Source organism: Aspergillus homomorphus (genome assembly GCF_003184865.1).
Source record: "Aspergillus homomorphus CBS 101889 unplaced genomic scaffold BO97scaffold_7, whole genome shotgun sequence".
In the NCBI taxonomy this organism is placed as follows: Eukaryota; Fungi; Ascomycota; class Eurotiomycetes; order Eurotiales; family Aspergillaceae; genus Aspergillus; species Aspergillus homomorphus.
Window position 1 is genome coordinate 161,387 of NW_020291893.1, and position 18,736 is coordinate 180,122.

Consider the following 18,736-nt stretch of genomic DNA (forward strand, 5'->3'; position numbering starts at 1 on the left):
GAGTGTTCAACCTGACAGCAGCACCTATCATGACCCTGACTCTTATTACACCAGCGCCATCAATCAGGATAGCAGATGGAAGATGGCGTGCTAGGCTAGTCAAGCATGATTCAAGCAGCACTGAGCTATATCTGAGGACGACGCCGCCCAATCATGATCTTCGTGCGTAATAATACCTCAATTAGCCCAGGATGAGACCGGGGGTGGACTAGTACTGTACTCCTAGGTACTAGGTAGCAGGTACCTCACCAGTGAGCGAAAAACGCCTCCCCGGGCTTAGATTGGTCACATAGGTATGAGACCGAGTCAACTGTTTTGCTCTCGCACCAGTGTTTCCCGCGATACGAAGACGTGCTTGTTTGGCTGTCTTGGGGGTAGATTATTGATCGCTGGACACGCCAACCGAGATGTCAAAGTCTTGGTGGTCAAGAAATAGCTGGCGAGTGCAGGATCGACATTCTCCCATGATGCCATCCTGCATCCAAGGCCGTCCACGAGCTCGGAAAATTTTCTGCTCGTTACTCGCGTCTCGCAGGATCTACAAAGCGATTGTTTGCGATTCGTCCGTCCGGAGGTGCAGACTGCATTATCCTGTGTCGGATCATAGTGGTCCGTGGCACCCGCGGCTGTAGCCTTGTCTTAGCTTTTCTGGCGAAAGTCGCGATAGAGACTGCATCGGTCGCTGCAGGCCACCGAAAAGCTGCCAACCCCATTTGACGAGGAGGAAAGTGCACTATGCGATGGTGCTGTCAGGGGCACTCTCGGCCAGCGGTCGCAGAGGTTCTAGCATGCTTCTGTGAGTAGTCAAGCCAAGGCACCTTGCCACTCGCTTCGCGGGCGACTGGATGTCGAGGGTCTGTGAAAAGTCTTCGATCTATCTGTTGAACGGTGCTACGATCGTCCACCCCAGGAGCGACACAATGCCATTTGTCCGACTGTCGAGCGTTGAGTGGATACCATCAGAAGATCTTCCGCAGTGGCACCGCGAACGAAGTCCACGAAGATGATTGACTCTGGGACTGTAGTTGGCTAAGCCCCAGTTGTCTTTGTTGAGTGGAGGTAATGATGCGCGAGTCTAGTTCGCAAGGGAGGTACGGAGTAGGGTACTGTAGGTCAACAGCTGTAGGAGTTGAGTTCCCGATCATCAGGATTGATAGAGAGCAAGCACAGCACCCACCCACAAACAGGATCTGGTTCCGATCGCCCGAGGGATCCCAGTCAGCGCTGGGCTGGGATGGGATGGAAGGAAGGAAGCCTTGGAGATGGTGTGCAGCAACCGACGCGCCGCTAAAATGGGCTCGAGCGACGGTGACTGGTCTGCCTGCCTCAGGTGTCGAAGCCACCCCATGTCTGTGGTCGGGGTCCGTGCCATCAACTAACTACCTAGGTTGTCACTTATCACTTGTCACTTGTTACTACTACACCGTCACAATATCAGCCATCGACGTGTTCGGGCATGGATGGCGCAAAAGGATTCACTCCCGTCTCTGATTCTGATTATCACTCACTTGTCACTGCTACATAGCATGTAAGCTTCCAGAATCGGAGCTCCGGTTGAAGTCGGCTCAATTTCGTTCAGTCACGACGATCATCATCCAGTGGGATGGTGGCACGCATATTGATTACTTGTTGGGTGGCCTATATATAGCACGCGGTAGGCCAACCACCCGCGGATATTGGCTGCAGTGGTCGAAGCCTTTTCTGCCTCAGGACGTCATTGACGGCGGCTAATCCTGGTTTGATCGCTGATTGCCTCAAGTGGATGTTGGAGTCCTCCAGCCTGTACTCATTAGAGTGCCGGATATACTCCCCCCCGGTCCAGTCATGATTTGATCAGGGATTTTTGCAGAGCTTACAGCGGCAACACATCCCAATGAAACCCCCACACTATTCGAGCATGGACCACCGGTGGATCCTCGTCCGCCAGAGTCTCTCGCTGCTCGACACCGTACCGACGTGCCTACACGCTACCATTTTACAGTATGAAAGTGGTACGAGGTATGCAACCGATGCAAGAGAAAACGGCGCCCAGGCATTCAACCAAAAATGGTTCTGGATCTGAGTTTCATATCCACCTCGCGCATGCTGGTACGCAACCCGCAAAGACAGGGGTCTTGAACTATGAGTATGAAAGAGATGAGGCAAGATAGGTAGGTAGTCGTTGCAGCATCCATTCATCCTTTTCCTCCAAACCAGCAGGCGGTACTTTCGCTAACTGCCAGAGTGGTGAGTGACCAGTAGCCACTATTGTCCAGGTACCCGCACGGCTCGCCACGGGCAATGTTCTAGTCGGACTAGGAAAACCTTCCTCGTCTGCATCTCACTGACTGAATGCTCGGACTATTTACCATCAAACTCAAACCGAGTGGGCCATTCCCCTAACGCCAATTGAAACCGATGGAAGTCAAATGGGCCAATGCAACGTGGACGCGGCGGTTGACCGATTGCTCGTGTTGCTTGGCCATCGAGGCCCAAATTTCGAGCTACGACAAATCGTTCTTTAGGCAGGTACACAATGACACGGGCACAACTCGTCAAGCATATCGACTCTCCTGACTCAGTCCGTCAATTGGGGGATGGTGCTAGGCAAGCCGCCAGCCCGTCTGCGGATCAATCAAGACCGGCGCCACAATCCAATCAGGGACTGCAATGGCTCTCGCGAGTTCCACTGGTGGCTCCGGGGTATTTCCTGACTTTCTTTTCCAGAGTCGTGCCGAATGAACCGCCAAGTCTTCAGTCACCAGGAAGACTTCCCACCGAGAGTAACGGTCACCTGCCAATGGGGTGGACGTGGATGTGAAACACCGATCACATATTTTAGGGGGGGGAATGTGGCTAACATGGCACTCAGCTTCTTTTGCGGGATCGGCCGATGCTAAGAATGAGGGAGCTGCGGGTTGACCGAACCTTGGGAAGGAGTCGGACTCCAGCTCCAGCCCTTTATAGAGAGTCTGAAATTGCACCCTTATTCAGGGAGGGATGACCGTCATGGATCCACCCGCCAGGACGGATCGAACGGAGGCGATTGGGACAATACCCGCCGGATCCAGGGAAAATCCCCCACAAAAACCGCAACCTCGCTTTCATTCCGCTGCCCGGCCTCTCCCCCACAAAATGGCGCACACGCTCTGCTTTGCCCACTGCGGTCCGGCCGGTCTTAGGGTCCTCTCTTGACTGGAAGGGGAGGGTTTGGCGGGCGGCGCCAACCGCCCCTACAACGACCGACTAGGAAGCAAAGCAACCTCGGTCCATGGGTGGGTGGTTCGGATTCTCCCAACCTTTTTTTTCCCTCCAGGTCTCGATTGCTCTCAATACACGGTGAGTTTCTTTTTGTGCTCGGTACCAAATGCTGGGGAAGGAGAATGCGAAACTCACGCCCCCGTGCCTACTGCGTCTCGGGAACAACAGTGGCCGATCCAGCCGGGTCACGAGGTCTGGGGTTGGATTCGTGTTAAAAAGTTAGTAGATGGAGAGACGGAGAGAGAGAAGAGACCAGGAGCATAAACGGCCCGTGACCTGGTGGATAACTACCTATGTCCCCCCGGGGCCAAGACAGTAATCTTACTTACGGCTTACCGTACATGCTGTATCATACCTAGTAGGTGTCCCCATTGTTACCACTGGCTGGCGACAGGCCGTGAAACTGCCTAATGGGGCTAGTGGTCTAGTTTGCAGTGGTTTGCTGCCACCGTGACTAGTTCCGGACCGCCGTGCCAGCAACTAACTGAACTCACCGGTAACCTCCCATACAATACAACTGCCGACGATAGTCGATGGACGAGGTTGTCGACTAACGACCAGATGCCATGCCTTCCGGACAAGGTCCGTGATCACCACCATAGCTATCTTCATCATGTCTATCCAGGAGCTAGGATCGGACAGAGCCGTGAGCATGCTCCCTCGTCCAGTTCAAACGGGGGCAGTGGCAACTCGACTGTCCTCCCCCGACGCAGCAGGCAGCAGCGCAATCGCCCTGTAGACCGAAAAGTCGGACTCAGGCAGGGGGGGGGAGGGGTTTCATTCATGGCATTATTCAAGTCTCGCCTTCGCACCACCGGGATGATGGGCAATGAACGGGCAACGTTCCGCGTGGACCTCTCAGTCAGTCAGTCCTTCCCAGACTCCTAGCCGGGCTCGGATGGGGAACTGGGCTGGCAAGCGATACCTTCCGGTCGACATCGGGGTGCATCCGAGCTTACACTGCAGGAGATGACCAGGATCGCAGGTGTAAGAGCCTATTTTGTGGTTGCTTTGATTGCTGGCTCGCTGGAGTCGCTGCAGGGAGGAGTTCTGACAGAAACGATGGTTCCAGAAAGATAGTTTCCCGCCTCTGTCTGTCTGTCTGTTTGTCTGAGCCCTGATAAAAAGTCTAATCGATATTGGACTGGTGTCTGGTGTTAGTGAGTTTCCCCGTCACCGAGCAGAGTCCGTAGTTAGGGAGGCGTCGACTACTCTAATTGTACAGGGTCTGTCTGTCTTGGAGGGACGGGATGGATTCCAGTTGCTGAAGACCTTTGTCTCTTCCTACGTCATAAGTGGCTGTTACTTCAGGGAGTAACTATACTTAGTGCTAGATAGGTGAAGTGCTAGGATAGTGTGATCGTTGGGGGTAGTAGTGTAGCTATACGTGGGGTGGCTTATAGGATGATCGGAAAAAAAGTAGAATAGGGCAGTGGAAAAGGTGGAATAGCGTAAGGTGGTACTGATGATGATGATGAGGATGATGATGATGATGACGATGATGCTGAGGGTGTATTCCTCATACTGACAGCGTACGATACCCGAAGTCCGGGTGAGACCGTATTGGTGTAAGCAAACGGTATGGCAACCGGGGGTGGGAATCGAAGTGGAGCCGAGCCCTCAAACTAACTGAACTAAGGCTTTGGGTCTTTGCCTGTCATGGCCCTCATGGCCCACTTCATATTCAGTGATCTTGGATCATTGGGGGATGTAATTGACTGACTAAGGCTGGATTTGTCTGTGGTTTCGTGAGCACTGGGCTGGTTCCAACTCCCAACGAGTGGTGGTGGTGGTATGCGTGTGCCATACCGAGTCTTACCCTGGAATCTCTCTCGCTCTGCATCCGCTGAGATAAACGAGCCACCAAGCGATCGCAATTAGCTCGTTGGTGAATTATTTCGTTCAATGGATTAATTCTATTATTAATAATCCCGCATTCGGATCAGTCTGGCCGGAGACCGGCTTGCTGACGACGTTGGCTCGGGTGTCGCCTCGGGGGCAGCAGGTAGTCGTAGTCGTAGTCGTAGTAGTAGTAGTAGTTAATAGTGAAAGAAGCAGAAGACGCAGGACTGAGAAAAGGGTATTATTCTTTTTATTCTTAGTGTATCCCGTAATTAATTTTCCCTTGCGGCAAGACTCTGAGTATATTTGAATGAAAGGGAAGTGTTCACAGTGAAGTGAAGAGAAGACAGAGAGGTAGTTGGACTCCAGACAGTCAGACAGCCTCACTCGGCACAACCACCACCGATCACCTTTCTTTCTTCCTTCCTTCCTTCCTTCCTTCCTTCTTCAACCTCTCTTCCTCTCCTCCCTCCCTGCATCTTTCTTCCTCCATCCCTCTTCTCTCTTCTCTCTTCCCTTACTTCTGCATCATCACTCGAATTCCGTGGACTTTTATTTCTTTTATCCATCAGTCGGTTCTAGAATTCCTGATTGAAGCAGTCTTATCATTCCCCCATTCGGTTATCTCCGGGGTTGATCCACTTTCCTCATTCTCTCTCCGTATCTCTCTCTCTCTCTCTCTCTCTTCCTTTCTTGTGCCATCAACGCACATCACGCAACGGTGGATAAGAGATACCTTCAGTCTCTTCAGTGCATTCGCATCCATCATCGTTTCTTTCTACCTGGGTGGATGTGACTTCAATGCTTTATCCTCATTAGCTTCAATCCTCCCTTCCCCCTGGTAGCCGGGAGAGAGTTCCATCGACTGAACGACCCCCCCCTGCTGAATAAAGTTGCGCTGACCCCCGAGATCAACCACCCACCCCCAGGTACACTACACTTTGCCACCTACACTTTCTTACTTACCTTGACACCCACCCTACCCACTTTCCTACCTCGTTCTGGCAACCTCTTTGTAGTACCTATTTCATTAGGTTCATTTCACCTCCCACGACCGCTCCTCTTCCAATCTCCATCAATCTCTCTTCTACCCTTTCTATCCTTCCAGTCTGTCATTCTGACATCCTTCCTTCCCTAATTGTCCACTCGGCCTCGACTTAAGGTTGTTGGATGCTTCCTGTGTCTGGTAAGTTCCGTTGGTTGGCCTGCACCTTATTTGACGCATCGTCATCTCCGAGCAAATAATACAGCAAAGCTAACCCCAATCGTCTTGAATCAGAATGCGGTCAATGTCGGGCTTTGCTTTCCCCCGTGCGCAGTGAACCCTTTCCTATCGCCCTCGATAATCGTCATCTATACATTTATCGCCGCCATCCCTCTCCTCCGCTTTCATTCCTATCCTCAATCGGCCTGCGCCTGTATTCAGACTCTCGCCCAATCCAGTGAAGCCACTGGTGCATATACATTCGTCAGGTAATAGGATGCTACACGACTCAATGGCGGGCCAAGATCCGGCCACGAGCCCCAAGATGGACAGCATCAGTGAGGTCCCGGGGGACCTAGCGGGTGAGTGACTATAGTGGCAGACATCGCTCATGGCTCCCTTGATCCCTAATCACAAATCCAGCACCGCCCAAAACCACCGCCAAAAAAGATCCCAACGGGGTGGCCAACAATGCAGCCGCCGCCGTGCCGCCGCCGAAGACCGACAAGCCACGTCCACACGGCTGCACCACCTGCGGTCGCTCTTTCGCGCGACTGGAGCATCTCAAGCGTCACGAGCGGTCGCACACCAAGGAGAAGCCCTTTGAGTGTCCCGAATGCGCACGCTGCTTTGCTCGTCGCGACCTGCTGCTGAGACACCAGCAGAAGTTGCATATGACCACAACCCCATCGTCACGCCCGAGGAACGCGCGCCGCGAGAGCACCGGCACCGCTGGGACGGGAACCACGAACCGGGTTCGAAAGAACTCCATCGTCAGCAATCCCAGCAGCATGCGCCCTCGGGCTAATACCATCAGTCATATCGACGGTGCGTCGTTGGGCTTGGTTGGGGCAACCCACCCCCCGACCGCGGGCCCCGGTCATTCGGGTCATGCTTACCACCCGAGCATCGGTTCTGCATCGGTGGGTTCCAACCTGGACTTCCGTGGGTTTACGGCAGGACACCATGCCCCAGTCAACGGGCTCACCAAGTTGGATACCTCGGGCTTACCGATCGACCTGTCCGGGGGTCTTCGGACGGCTCCGGTCTATGGAACCTTTGACCTTAGCGTTCCAGATCTGGCCCTGGGCTATAATACCACGATCAATCCCGCCCAGCTCCACTTCGGCGGCTCACCGCAAGCCTACGGAAATGACTCGCCCTCCTCACCCTACACTCATGCGGCACACCATATGCCCCCAACCGATCCCATGATGGAGGACGACTTCCAATTCGATTGGATGAACGGCTACGATCCCTCGATGCAGATGCGAAAGAGCAACGACTCCGCCATTGATGAATCATCGCCGTCGGCCATGAGTACTGGAAGCCAGAGCGGGATCAGCGAAGCCATGATGGATGGTTCCAATCGCTACTCGATCTCGTCAGCGAGCTGGCACAACCCATTTCCTCCCCACACGACCGCAGCATCCACGAACCACTATTCCCTTGACTACTCCGGCGCTTTTAATGATCTAGGCATCCCACCAGAGACCGTCTCTCCCAAGTCGTTGATGGCGCAGAATCCGTTTGCCGAGACGTATGCCACCCCGCCGTCCATGACCTCAGTGGGCCAACCCCTCATGGGAGGACACTCGCAGAGTATGTTCCCATCCTCTATGGCAACCAACGGAGATTCTCCTAATCCTCTCAACTTGCCTTTCACGAATAGTGCCCTACGAACTCCCCATGTCCCAAGCTCCTCGGATACCTTTACAGACTCCACCCGACAGGCTTTACTAGCCAGCATGGCCCATCCGACCGGTCTGAATCATCGCAAATACTCCCAGCCGGCCAGCGGTATGGTGCCATACCGGGATCTCTTCTCGCGTTCTTCAAGCCTCAGTAGCTCTGGCCAACTTCCCAGCACTTTGGACATGCAGCGTTACATCTCCGCCTACATCACCTACTTCCACCCGCACATGCCGTTCCTCCATATTCCGACGCTGGATTTCCAGGCCCCCGAATACACCACCAACCTGCGCACGCCGAGTGGCCATCTCAACCTGTGCTCGACCGGTGTCGCTGGCGGGGGCGGATCCCTGATCTTGTCCATGGCCGCGATTGGAGCACTCTATGAGTTCGACACGGCGGCGTCGAAAGATCTCTTCGAGGCGGCCAAAAAAATGATTCAACTCTATCTCGAAGAACGTCGGAAGGTGGACATGTCCGCTGCGTTGGGCCGGGCCAGCTACGCCCGCGATAGCTCGGTGCAGAACACCCCGTTATGGCTGGTGCAGGCCATGTTGCTGAATGTCATTTATGGCCATACGTGCGGCGACAAAACGTCGGCCGATATTGCGAGCACGCACTGTGCAGCACTGGTCAGCCTGGCGCGGGCGGCTGAGCTCACCCACCATGTGGATGCCAAGGATCTGCCTCAAGACTACCTGTCAGCGGGTTTCGGTAGCACAAACGGCGTCAGTGCTGACGCTCAAAACCAGCCAGGCGCCGCACAGCCGAAAGAGAGGAAGGACTGGCTGGACTGGAAGATCGTCGAAGAACGGAAGCGGACTCTGTATGCGATCTTTTGCTTGTCATGTTTCCTGGTCTCCGCGTATAACCACACACCGGCGCTCACCAATTCGGAAATATGTCTCAATCTGCCTTGCGAGGAGGATCTGTGGGCTGCAGAATCCCCCCAGGCATGGAAGCGATTAGGCGGCCACTTGTCCGCGCGGAGCAGTGCTCCCTTCCCCTCTGCCTTGACCACCTTGTTGACTGCCAGCCAACGGGAGCGACAATCGACCCCATCCACTCAAGTACAGTCACCCAGTGAGGCGGCTTCTCCTAGCCCCTCTGCATCCAATCTGAAGCCTAGTACATTTGGCTGCCTGGTTCTCATCTATGCTCTCCACAATTACATCTGGGAGACTCGCCAACGGCACCTCGGCCGGCAATGGACCGCTCGTGAAACGGAGGCTATGCAGGCGCATATTGAGCCTGCCTTGCGTGCTTGGCAGACCGCCTGGGCCAGTAACCCGGTGCACAGCCTAGAACGCCCGAATCCGTTCGGTGCGGGGCCGTTGTCGGCCGACAGTATCCCGTTGTTGGACCTTGCCTATGTAAGGCTGTTTGTCAATCTTGGCAGATGCAAGGAGGCATTTTGGCAACGCGACTGGAATGCCATGTCTGATGAGCTCGCGCGCGGGATTGAGTTAGTGCACCCCCTCGACGACATCCCACCCGAGGTACTGGATCCTTCGATCACCGAGGCCTCGGCTCAGCTTGACCAGCGTCGTGATTCAATCGCAGACTTGGGTGTTGGTGACCTTGCCATCTCGGGAACCCCCACGCAGGAGCAGCCTGTGCAACTTATGATGGGTGTGTATCGACCGGGCCAGTCCAAACGGGAAAGGCATCTGCGCAGAGCCGCGTTCTATGCCGCGGACTCGATCAGCATGTCGGACCAACTGGGCAATACCTTTGCAGAATTTACCTGTCGGGAGTTGCCCATCCAGAGCGCCATGTGCACTTTCGATTGCGCCCAGGTGATTGCGGAGTGGATCACGACTGTACAGGAACGGGTTGGGCCATACTTAGGTGTCCTCGGCCGTGACGAGGTTGATTTGGCTCAAGCTACTCGTGTCATGTTACTGGAAGAAGAAGATTGCAAGCTCATCGGCAAGATCAAAGAGATACTCGGGAACATCGAAAGCAAGATGCAGAAGGAGGCGCAAAACAGCGTCACCATGTCCGCGCTCAGCGTTCTGCAACGCCTGCCCAGTGTGGTGGAGGGTGGTTACGGCTGCAAGATCCTGGTTGCCACTGCGAGCCTCCTCGACCGGGCTGCGGTGTGGCCGATGATCAAGATCATGGCTCGGTCTCTTGAAGCACAAGCCTTGCGATCGAAGGAACGCGCAGAGAGCTCTACGCTTGGGGGTAACTAGCATGGGGTGTCCGCCCGACTCCATGCGCGCTGCATCGGATATCATTACCTTGCTGCGATTCAGACAGACCATACGACTTGGATCTTTCCGGCTCCTATCTTCACGAACCTCATTCAAACCTCATTTTGCTGACTGGATCTCCAAAAGTTATTCTGTGCCTCGGCTGGTGAGAACTCCAGCGATGTTGCCAGACCGGACGGGCTGTGGGACGCCGTCGGTATTCCCCCCCCCGGGGGCTTGTTCTCGTTACGCTGTCACGCAAGTGCCACTGTGCTCTAATCTTTATTGTGTGCGTTCTGTACTTCATATCGAGACATCTGTTATATGTATTTGTGAACGAACTGTTTGATGTGTTTTCATGTTTTCTGGACAGGCGGACCTCTCTGAGCGGCGAAAGAAATTGTTTGTGGGCCCTTTATGATACGACTGAAATGCTGGATTTGTCACGATACCCTGGATCAGCAGTAAGATGCGAGACTGACATGACTGACGGGTGGCTGGCTGATGGCCTCTGCCGGTCCCGTTCGATATCTGTGCACATATACTTGAGATAAACCTGTACATAAGCAATAAATGTGCGACGATCTTTGATCAGCTTGTTCCGATTCGGTGTTGAAGTATTCTACTAGATAAGAGGGGGTCTGAGGACAAGCTACCTAGGCTCATTCATAGTAGCTGTCAATGGTGATAACAACCAGATCGAGTCAATAGAACTGCTCTTCCTCCCCACCCCTCTACACATCTTTCAGACACTACACTAAAAGACAGATTCCAACTACGTTTAGCTACAGACCTGAGAACACTACAAAGGAAAAGGAAACTAAACCAAGATATCACTTTTGATCCGGTAGTATGTAGATGGCACATGCAATGTGTCTGTCTGGCTGTCCGTCTAATCTATACAAAAAGCCTCTCAAAGGAATACTTGCCCACGGCCTTCCGACGCAGATACCCGATCTCACGACTACTGCGCGCGCGCACCTCGCCCGTCTCCTTACGGACCTTCGTCTTGCTAACCTCGGCAGCGGCCTTCAGCGACAGCGGCAGTAACTTGCCGGAGGCGTCGCCGTCGTCGCCGTCCGCAGGATCGAAGACCACCAGGTCGGCGCCGTTGAGCTTCTCGTGGCGGATGTGTGCTGACGCCGCAGCAGTGACGGCGGGTTGTTCTGCTAGTGCGGTAGCCTCCGCCCCCGGCGCCGCCGCCGCCGTGGTGGTGGTGGTGGTGGCCTTGACGCTGGTGGCGTAGCGCAGGTACTCGCGCAGAATCCCGGTGAGATAGCTCGCCTCCTCGACGCCCGCTAGCGCCGCCGAGATCTCGGACTTGATGTCTGCGATTAGCTCCTGTTCGCGCGCAGTGTCGTCGAACGCCCCGCCTGCGGAGATCCAGCCTGAGGGCCCGATTGCGTCGATCGCTACGTTCAGCGTCCCCGTGATTGTCTCGAGCGAGAGCGCGGGGTTGGTCTGGTCGGCGGAGATCGGCGTCGGTGGGTTCTCGGTGAATCGCGTCGTGTGTCCGCTTGTGGCGAGGCAGAGACGCAGGTGCTGCACCATTGAGATGAGCTCTGCGCGCGTCAGGGTGATGCGTAGGGCGTGTGTCAGTGCCGCTTGCGGGTGCGCGTGCAGTCTTTCGAGCGTTGTGTTTAGGCCCTTGTAGATGTTGTGTAGGCTGGCGGGTTCGTCGGAGGTGGGGTCGGTGGGTTGGGTTTGGAGGGCTTGTGTGGGGTTCGTGGTGGTTGTCGTGGTATTAGAGGTGGAGGTAGAGGTAGTTGTCTCGGGGGAGGGCAGGAGGAGCTTGGCGCGCTCTTCTTCGAGGATGATCGCGCTGGACCGCGCCTTGGCTAGGAACAACCGCAGCGCATACGCGAGCTCGTCCGTCGACAGCAGCGCGCGGCCTGTCAGGATGCTGTTGAGGCGCTCCAGCGTCGGGTCTGAGTCCACCAGCCCCTGAACGAACGAGCCGACGGGCAGCTGCGGCAGGATGCGCGGCTTGGCGCTTCGGCGCAGCGCGATCTCCACGTTCGCCTGGCACAGGTGGCCGATGTTGATCAACCATTGGCAGGTGCGCTCGGGCCAGATGGCTATCGACAGACGGGAGGCGGAGGGGGCAGAGAGGCTGTCGTTCGTTTGGGTGTCCTCCTTCAGGGAGAAGATCAGGGTCAGCAGGAAGAGCGTCAGCTCGGAGTTGACGAACTTCTCGGGCCCTGGCAGGGTCTTGGACTCCCCGACGCCGAAGAATCGCTGGACGGCGTTGTCGAACTCATGGGTGTTGCTGTTCTGGACGCACTCGCGGAGGTCGGCGGTCAGTTGCGTCCACCGCGCGGTCTGCTTGGCGCTCAATCCAAGGGCTGCGGCGTCTTCCGTGCGCGGCTTCTTTGAGCTGCTGGCGTCTAACTGCGTAGCTGAGGATTCGATACCGCGGCCAATGGCGTCGATCAGGAGACCGTCCCGGGGGCGCTTGAGAGGTCCTGCGGCGAGGTTGGACGAGCTGAGGTCGAATGCCAGGAGCGTGTTGTTCTTCGTGGCGAGCGCGACGCCCAATCGGGCGAAGTAGCTGACAAAAGTCGTGGGCGCCTTGGCACTGGAGGAGCCACTGGCTGGAACGTCGGTGACGGCGATGCTCCGCTGGATGGACTTGTATTGCGTGTCGTAGACGGCGATCATCGATCTACCGGCGCCGATCACGGATTGCGGAGAGATGCGCATGATGGACGAAAACGTCTCGTTCTCAAGGATGAACTTCGATGTCAGGGTGGGGGCGTACTGGGAGAGGTCGAAATTGAGGTGTCCGTGGGGGTACGAGAGGTTCAGTCCGGCCGATCCGGAGTGGAAGTACCACTGGGAGCCCTGGCGCTCGATTGTGTCCTGTCCGCTGACCTCCGGGATGTTGATTGTGAGCAGGTGTCTCATCTTCTGGCTTTCGTCGATGCTGCGCTCCTGGTGGGTGACACTCGAGGGAACGGAGAACATCTGGACTTTGACGTCGCTGAGTTTGACCGGGTCGGAGCCATTGGGATGCGATACCACCAACAGAATCGAAGGCTCGTCCACGCCAGAGTCAGTGAGGCTTCCGAGAGCCAGGGCCGTCAGGTCTTGTCTGCGCTTGAGCAGGGACTTCTTAGCATCCTCGAATTCGACCAGGAAACAGGCGTTCACGTTGTGCGTCGAGCTGATTTTCGCCACCTCGCTGTGCTTCATGCTCCACCGCTGGGTCTTGAGGTCGGGCGAAAGGCGTCGGACCCGGCCATCCTGATGAACGGCGAGGATGTCGAAGGAGCCTTCCGGTTCGTCCTCGGTAGAAGGGCTTGGGACAATTCCCACAAAGTTGACTGGGCTCTCTGAGTCGCTGACGGAGTAGGCCGACGAAGAGATAACAGGCGCGCTGGAACCGTTGCCACCACTTTCTTCGACGAATGCCTTGATCTGTTGCTTCAAGGCGATGTATGTCTGTCTTCTAACCACGGCTTTGCTGGGGATCTTTCTGCGCACCGAGCAGGGCTGGCAAGTGAAGGAGGATTGCGGCGGGACGGCATAGGAGGTCACCAATTTGGGGGTTTGGATCTAAATCAAACACACGGTAATCAGTATGCCTGACGCTTTCATAATTCACTAAGAAAGAAAAAACATACGTTGTAGATGTTCACAGCTTCTCCATCGGCCGCGACGACGACCTCATGTCTCTTGCGCTTTTTCGACTCGGCCAGACTGAAGACATCGCCGATGTGAGTTTTGCCGGTAGAGGCGTGCAATGGGCGAGGCAACTGAGCCAGCACCGACGGCGGTTGCAAGTCCATGATGACGACGCTTGAGATGAGCGTAAGCGACAAATCTGCGACCTTTCTCGCCGTGAATTGCAGCGTCGGCCTTGGGAAAGAAAATGGACTCTGTATGCCTTCCCGAAAAATTTCCGGACTTAGGTTGCTCCGTTCTCCGGCACCGATACCCAAAGTGGATTAGAGGGAGAATGACGTCCGGGCGGTGGGAGGAAGGAAGGAAGGAGGCCTGAGGCAGAACTCCAGCTTAATGGGCGGCGCGGAAACACGCGCATCGCGTCTTTTGGTGCCCGCCGCAAGTCTCCTTCCCGACATGGTCTCTTATCATAACTTCAACGTCCTTTTTACTTTTTACCTACTTCATGACTTAGATTCCCGGGAACAGTTTCCGCTCAATTGACGTCTCTCTTTTACATGTCTGCTCCTTTGTCACTCCTTTCAATCCTTTTCAGGTGATGAGCGTATGCTCATCATCTGGAGACCCGAGATTCCATCAATGGCGACCGGACAGGGCGAACAGAGGGCTATCCACCCTTTCTTTCGGCGAGGTCAGTGTCATACCTGACACTCACTTCACATGAAGGCTCACTGTAAGCAGATTTCGGAGTAACACCTGACCCACTTGTCCATACGCCCGTCCATGATGCTCCAGCTCAACCGCACCCTCCTCACAGTGGCAGTGCTCAGAACAAACTAGACACCAGCCTTCTCCACGCCGACTCCCCTGCTCCCTCCGACTCTTGCGATCCGTCAGCTACTCAGTCATTAGCAATGCTTGATCACGATCCAAATTCAGAACGGAGGAAACGGAGGAAGACAGACAAACACAGCGCTGCAGTGGTTACGCAGGGCACGATAACCCTGCCCTCAGACAAGCCAGAGTTCAGCGAGTCGCAGCCCAACACACCCACCAGTCCAGAAATTGAGGCACTCCCACCAACAGATCCACGGGTTATATCCGGTTCCGGGGAGAGAAAGTCTCCCAGACAGAAAACAATCAAATTGAACGCCAATGGCAAACTGTTGTCGTCGCCTGTGTCTGCTAAAGTCGAAGACAATCCGAAGAGAGGGAGGAAGAGCAAGCGCGGTAAAGCGGCTGAACAAAAGCCTCAGTCTCTTGGGAGCAAGATTGTGGTCATCAGGTACAATGAGGACAAGCCCGATAACAGCCTGGGGCAGCTTATAGACGACATCATCTGTGGTCGAAAGAAGCACACCGCTGTCAACAAGGTCCCTACCGCGGCTTCTGCTCCTCCTATACCCAAGCAGGAGCAACCTGCGAAACCGACCCATCCGTTCTTCATAAAGAAGTCCTCTCGCAAGGCGGAACCCGCAAACTGTCAGGCGGGTGCGCACGACGAAGCCTCCGACAACTCCCAGCGAGAAGAGGCCAAGCAGGCTGACGCGGTTCCTCGGTTTCCCCGTGAGCCGAGCTCAGGCTTCCTGGGATCGTCCACATCGTTCACGTCTTTTGCCAAACGGTCTAGATATCCCGACCTTGCTCACCCACTCTGGCCACCTCAAAGTCTCACCCACGTTAGGGGCATACCGGATGATCATGGCTTTTACAGTCATGGTAGCGATGACGTTCCAGATCTAGGCCTGAAAAAGTCGAAGACTGCGGCAATCAATGTCCCTGACGAGGAGAATATACTTTTGCGTAGGGTACCAAAGGATCCCTCCGCTGCGCCGCGGACATTGAGAGTACCTGGAAGACACGTTGCTAGTGGAAAGATATTGCGGTGTGCTGTCACCAGGCAACTCTCGGATCAAGCTTCATCTCCAAGGACGAAGAAAAGTGAGCTCAATCAGAACTGTCACCCGGCCCTTGCTGGCCTCCACTCTTCACTCACCAAGTCCATGTCCGCTTTCGACCTTGGCGTGTACGATACTATCAGCTGGGCTCACAAGTACGCCCCCCAATCTGCAGAGCAGGTTCTCCAGACTACGAGGGGAGTGTTTATCTTGCGCGACTGGCTGCAGTATCTCAAAGTCACCGCTGTGGACACCGGCAAACTCCAGAAGGACGTCGAGGTGAAACAGAAGACGGACGAAAGAAGGCGCAAGAAGCGTAAGAAGGACAAGTTGGACGGCTTCATCGTGTCCAGTGAAGAAGAAGCGGCTGAAATGGACGAACTTCCCGGTTCAGACGACGAATTAGCTGGGGACGTGACCACCAAGACCGTCATTCGTGCTGGAGACATGGCTCTTGGCTCGAAATCGGGGGCTGAGCGAGGCCGCATGTCCAATGCCATTTTGGTCAGTGGACCCTCAGGGTGCGGCAAGACGGCATCCATCCACGCAGTGGCCAAAGAGCTGGATTTCGAAGTGTTCGAAATCAACCCCGGGAATCGACGCAGCGCCAAAGACATCCTGGATCGTGTAGGCGACATGACACGGAATCATCTTGTCCAGCACCATCAAGACAACGCCTCTGAAAGGAGCGGTGCTGAGCAGGTCGACCCGAAGCAGAATAGGTTGAAGGGGTTCTTCCAATCGACCAAGAACAAGGCGGCTGGATCAAGCCGCCCAACGCAAGAGCCAGAGACGAAGCGTGTTCGCAATCAAAAACAATCTCTTATCTTGTTAGAGGAGGCAGACATTCTCTTTGAAGAGGACAAGCAGTTCTGGTCCGGTGTGATGACGCTCATCAGCCAATCGAAGAGGCCAATCATTATCACCTGCAACAACGAGAAACTTCTCCCCTTGAAGGACATCTCCTTCCATGCCATCCTTCGCTACCGGACCCCTCCCAAAATTCTTGCTGCCGATTATCTCCTCCTGCTGGCTGCCAACGAAGGCCACATGCTCAAACGAGGAGCGGTCGAAAGCCTGTACGAGTGCACGGGGAAGGACCTTCGGCGATCAATTATGGAGCTGAATTTCTGGTGTCAGATGGCGATTGGCAGTGAGAAGTCTGGACTTGACTGGATCCTTGATCGCTGGCCGCGAGGACTGGATCTTGATCCCCATGGCGACCCTCTAAGGGTGCTAAGTCTCAATGCATACGAACCATTTATGGGATGGTTAGGGCGCGATATGCTGCAAAGTAACGGACCCGACAAAGAAATCGAACCTCGACTCGAGTCGCTTGGATGGTGGGGAATCAGTATGCAGGAGATGCGGATCATGGAAGACTCTAGGCATCCTGATACGCCCAGTTTGAGCTCAAAACAGTTCCAAGCCATGTCTAATGTCGAGCGCCTCAAGCAATTACAACAGAAGTCCAACTTTGCCGCTATGCAAAGTGATCTTGACCTTCTGTGTTCTCGCTGCTCAATCGACATGAAACTGGTAAGTCCGTCTGTTTTCCAGCTCGTCAAGACTAAGATTGACACTTTCAGGACTCGGTCGATCCATCAATCCCTCCGTTACCTGAAAAACAAAGACCGAACTACATTGAAGGCTATCAACTGCTCTCCGTCGACGTCGCGCCGGACTATACACTAATGCCGGCTGTCATGGGCTGCACCTTCGAGGCTTTACTGGAGAAAGCTTACCCGCAAGAATATGAAGATAAGCCCAAGTCTCCCGATACAAACCCTTCGGATAGGAAGCCTTCCGACCCGGAATCCGAATATGCAACAAGAATCCTGAAGAAAGCGAACAAACCCGCTAGTACTGGGCCAGGTCGCGCGGAGTTCAGTGCTGCTTTCGAACCGATGATGCGCGCTGACTACGTCTTCCCCCTCCCCACAGGTCGATTGGCGCCCTCGTTCGAAAATGGCCTGCGTCCGATAGCCGAAGATCTGGGCCCGTATATTCGAGGAATCATGGCTTATGACATCCGCTTGGCACACCACCGCCTACAGCTGGGAGAGATTTTCTCCCAGGACGGCAAGGGGGCGAAGCGCACACGACAGACCCGAGCCAGTCGAGCTGCGCTAGAGGGCGGGGATAAAGCATCCACCCGGAAGGAGAGATGGTTCTCCTCAGATGCCAATCCATCGCTCATCTTCGCCACAGGCAAGCAGGAATGGCAGGAAATCCTAGCGCGGAAGGGCTACTTCGTTGTGTCACCTTCCGGGGAAAGCCAAGTGGAATGTATTGATCAATCCACTGAAAGCTCCAGCGAAGGGGGCATTTAGGGAAGGGGAAGAGCGGCGACAGCATTGATGCGCGGACACGACTGCAGGACAGAGCTCGAAACTCCGGCAATGTTTCATGAAATCTATATTTTATATTTTACTGTATATAAATTAGTAAGAGGTAGCTGCAAATCAAGTTTCAAAATCATTCAACCTTGCGGTGTAGGGATATAGACTATATCCATTTTTTTTTTTTTGGGCGGGGTTCGTATGGAGTTTTATGGAGTTGAAATGGCTGAGGAGGGATTAGCGTTTCCCGTGGTGGAGCGGCGACATCACTCCATATTGAACCCTCTCTCTCTCTGGGCTTACTCTTCCTCCTTCGCAACGCGTTTCCTTATCAACTAACTAATTCCCCTTCCGCCTCCACCCTCGCTTTCAGCAGCAACAACAACAACACCAACAACACCACCACCTCTTATTTCCCCTCCCCCTTCGAGGAAGAAGAGCAGGCCCTTTTCCCTCTCCCTATTGTTGGTGCGCTGTTGATTGCCCATGGTTAGCTTACTATAACAGGATCGTCTCTATCCTTATCTTAGCTTGTTTTAGCTTTCGTGTTTGCACTCAAGGCTCTCTCTATCCCTTATCAGCCTCTCTCCCTCCCTTCCTCTCTCTCCCGCCTCCGACCGCACTCCGCTTCGTCATTGCCTTGGCCGCCGACGACATTAACAATATTCCCTCCAACATTCACAACCACAACGT

The 18,736-nt window shown here is 54.8% G+C and overlaps 3 protein-coding genes across 3 annotated transcripts; 2 read left to right on the forward strand and 1 right to left on the reverse strand.

Annotated features, from left to right (window-relative positions):
* Positions 1-6,167: 6,167 nt before the first annotated feature.
* Positions 6,168-10,328, forward strand: amdX (putative C2H2 transcription factor (AmdX)). The gene is made up of 3 exons (XM_025690879.1): positions 6,168-6,281; positions 6,362-6,648; positions 6,710-10,328. The coding sequence occupies exons 2-3, from the start codon at positions 6,564-6,566 to the stop codon at positions 10,174-10,176; spliced, it is 3,552 nt and encodes a 1,183-aa protein (XP_025553950.1). The 5' UTR covers positions 6,168-6,281; positions 6,362-6,563; the 3' UTR covers positions 10,177-10,328.
* A 745-nt stretch (positions 10,329-11,073) lies between these two features.
* On the reverse strand, positions 11,074-14,012 carry BO97DRAFT_385722 (uncharacterized protein; the record flags this gene model as incomplete). Its single annotated transcript, XM_025693494.1, has 2 exons — positions 13,803-14,012; positions 11,074-13,734 (listed from the first exon to the last, which is right to left on the reverse strand). The coding sequence occupies exons 1-2, from the start codon at positions 13,965-13,967 to the stop codon at positions 11,074-11,076; spliced, it is 2,826 nt and encodes a 941-aa protein (XP_025553951.1). The 5' UTR covers positions 13,968-14,012.
* A 430-nt stretch (positions 14,013-14,442) lies between these two features.
* Positions 14,443-18,155, forward strand: BO97DRAFT_364131 (uncharacterized protein; the record flags this gene model as incomplete). The annotated part of the gene is made up of 3 exons (XM_025692532.1): positions 14,443-14,494; positions 14,545-17,240; positions 17,291-18,155. 3 exons carry the CDS (start codon positions 14,443-14,445, stop codon positions 18,032-18,034), a joined length of 3,492 nt encoding a protein of 1,163 aa, XP_025553952.1. The 3' UTR covers positions 18,035-18,155.
* Positions 18,156-18,736: the final 581 nt, after the last annotated feature.

What these genes read in the sequence shown, in the direction of transcription:
- amdX (XM_025690879.1), top strand. Translation starts at nt 6,564, where the DNA reads ATGCTACACGACTCAATGGCGGGCCAAGATCCGGCCACGAGCCCCAAG. An exon ending in GGTCCCGGGGGACCTAGCGG is followed by an intron (nt 6,649 to 6,709) that starts GTGAGTGACTAT and finishes TCACAAATCCAG; the next exon opens with CACCGCCCAAAACCACCGCC.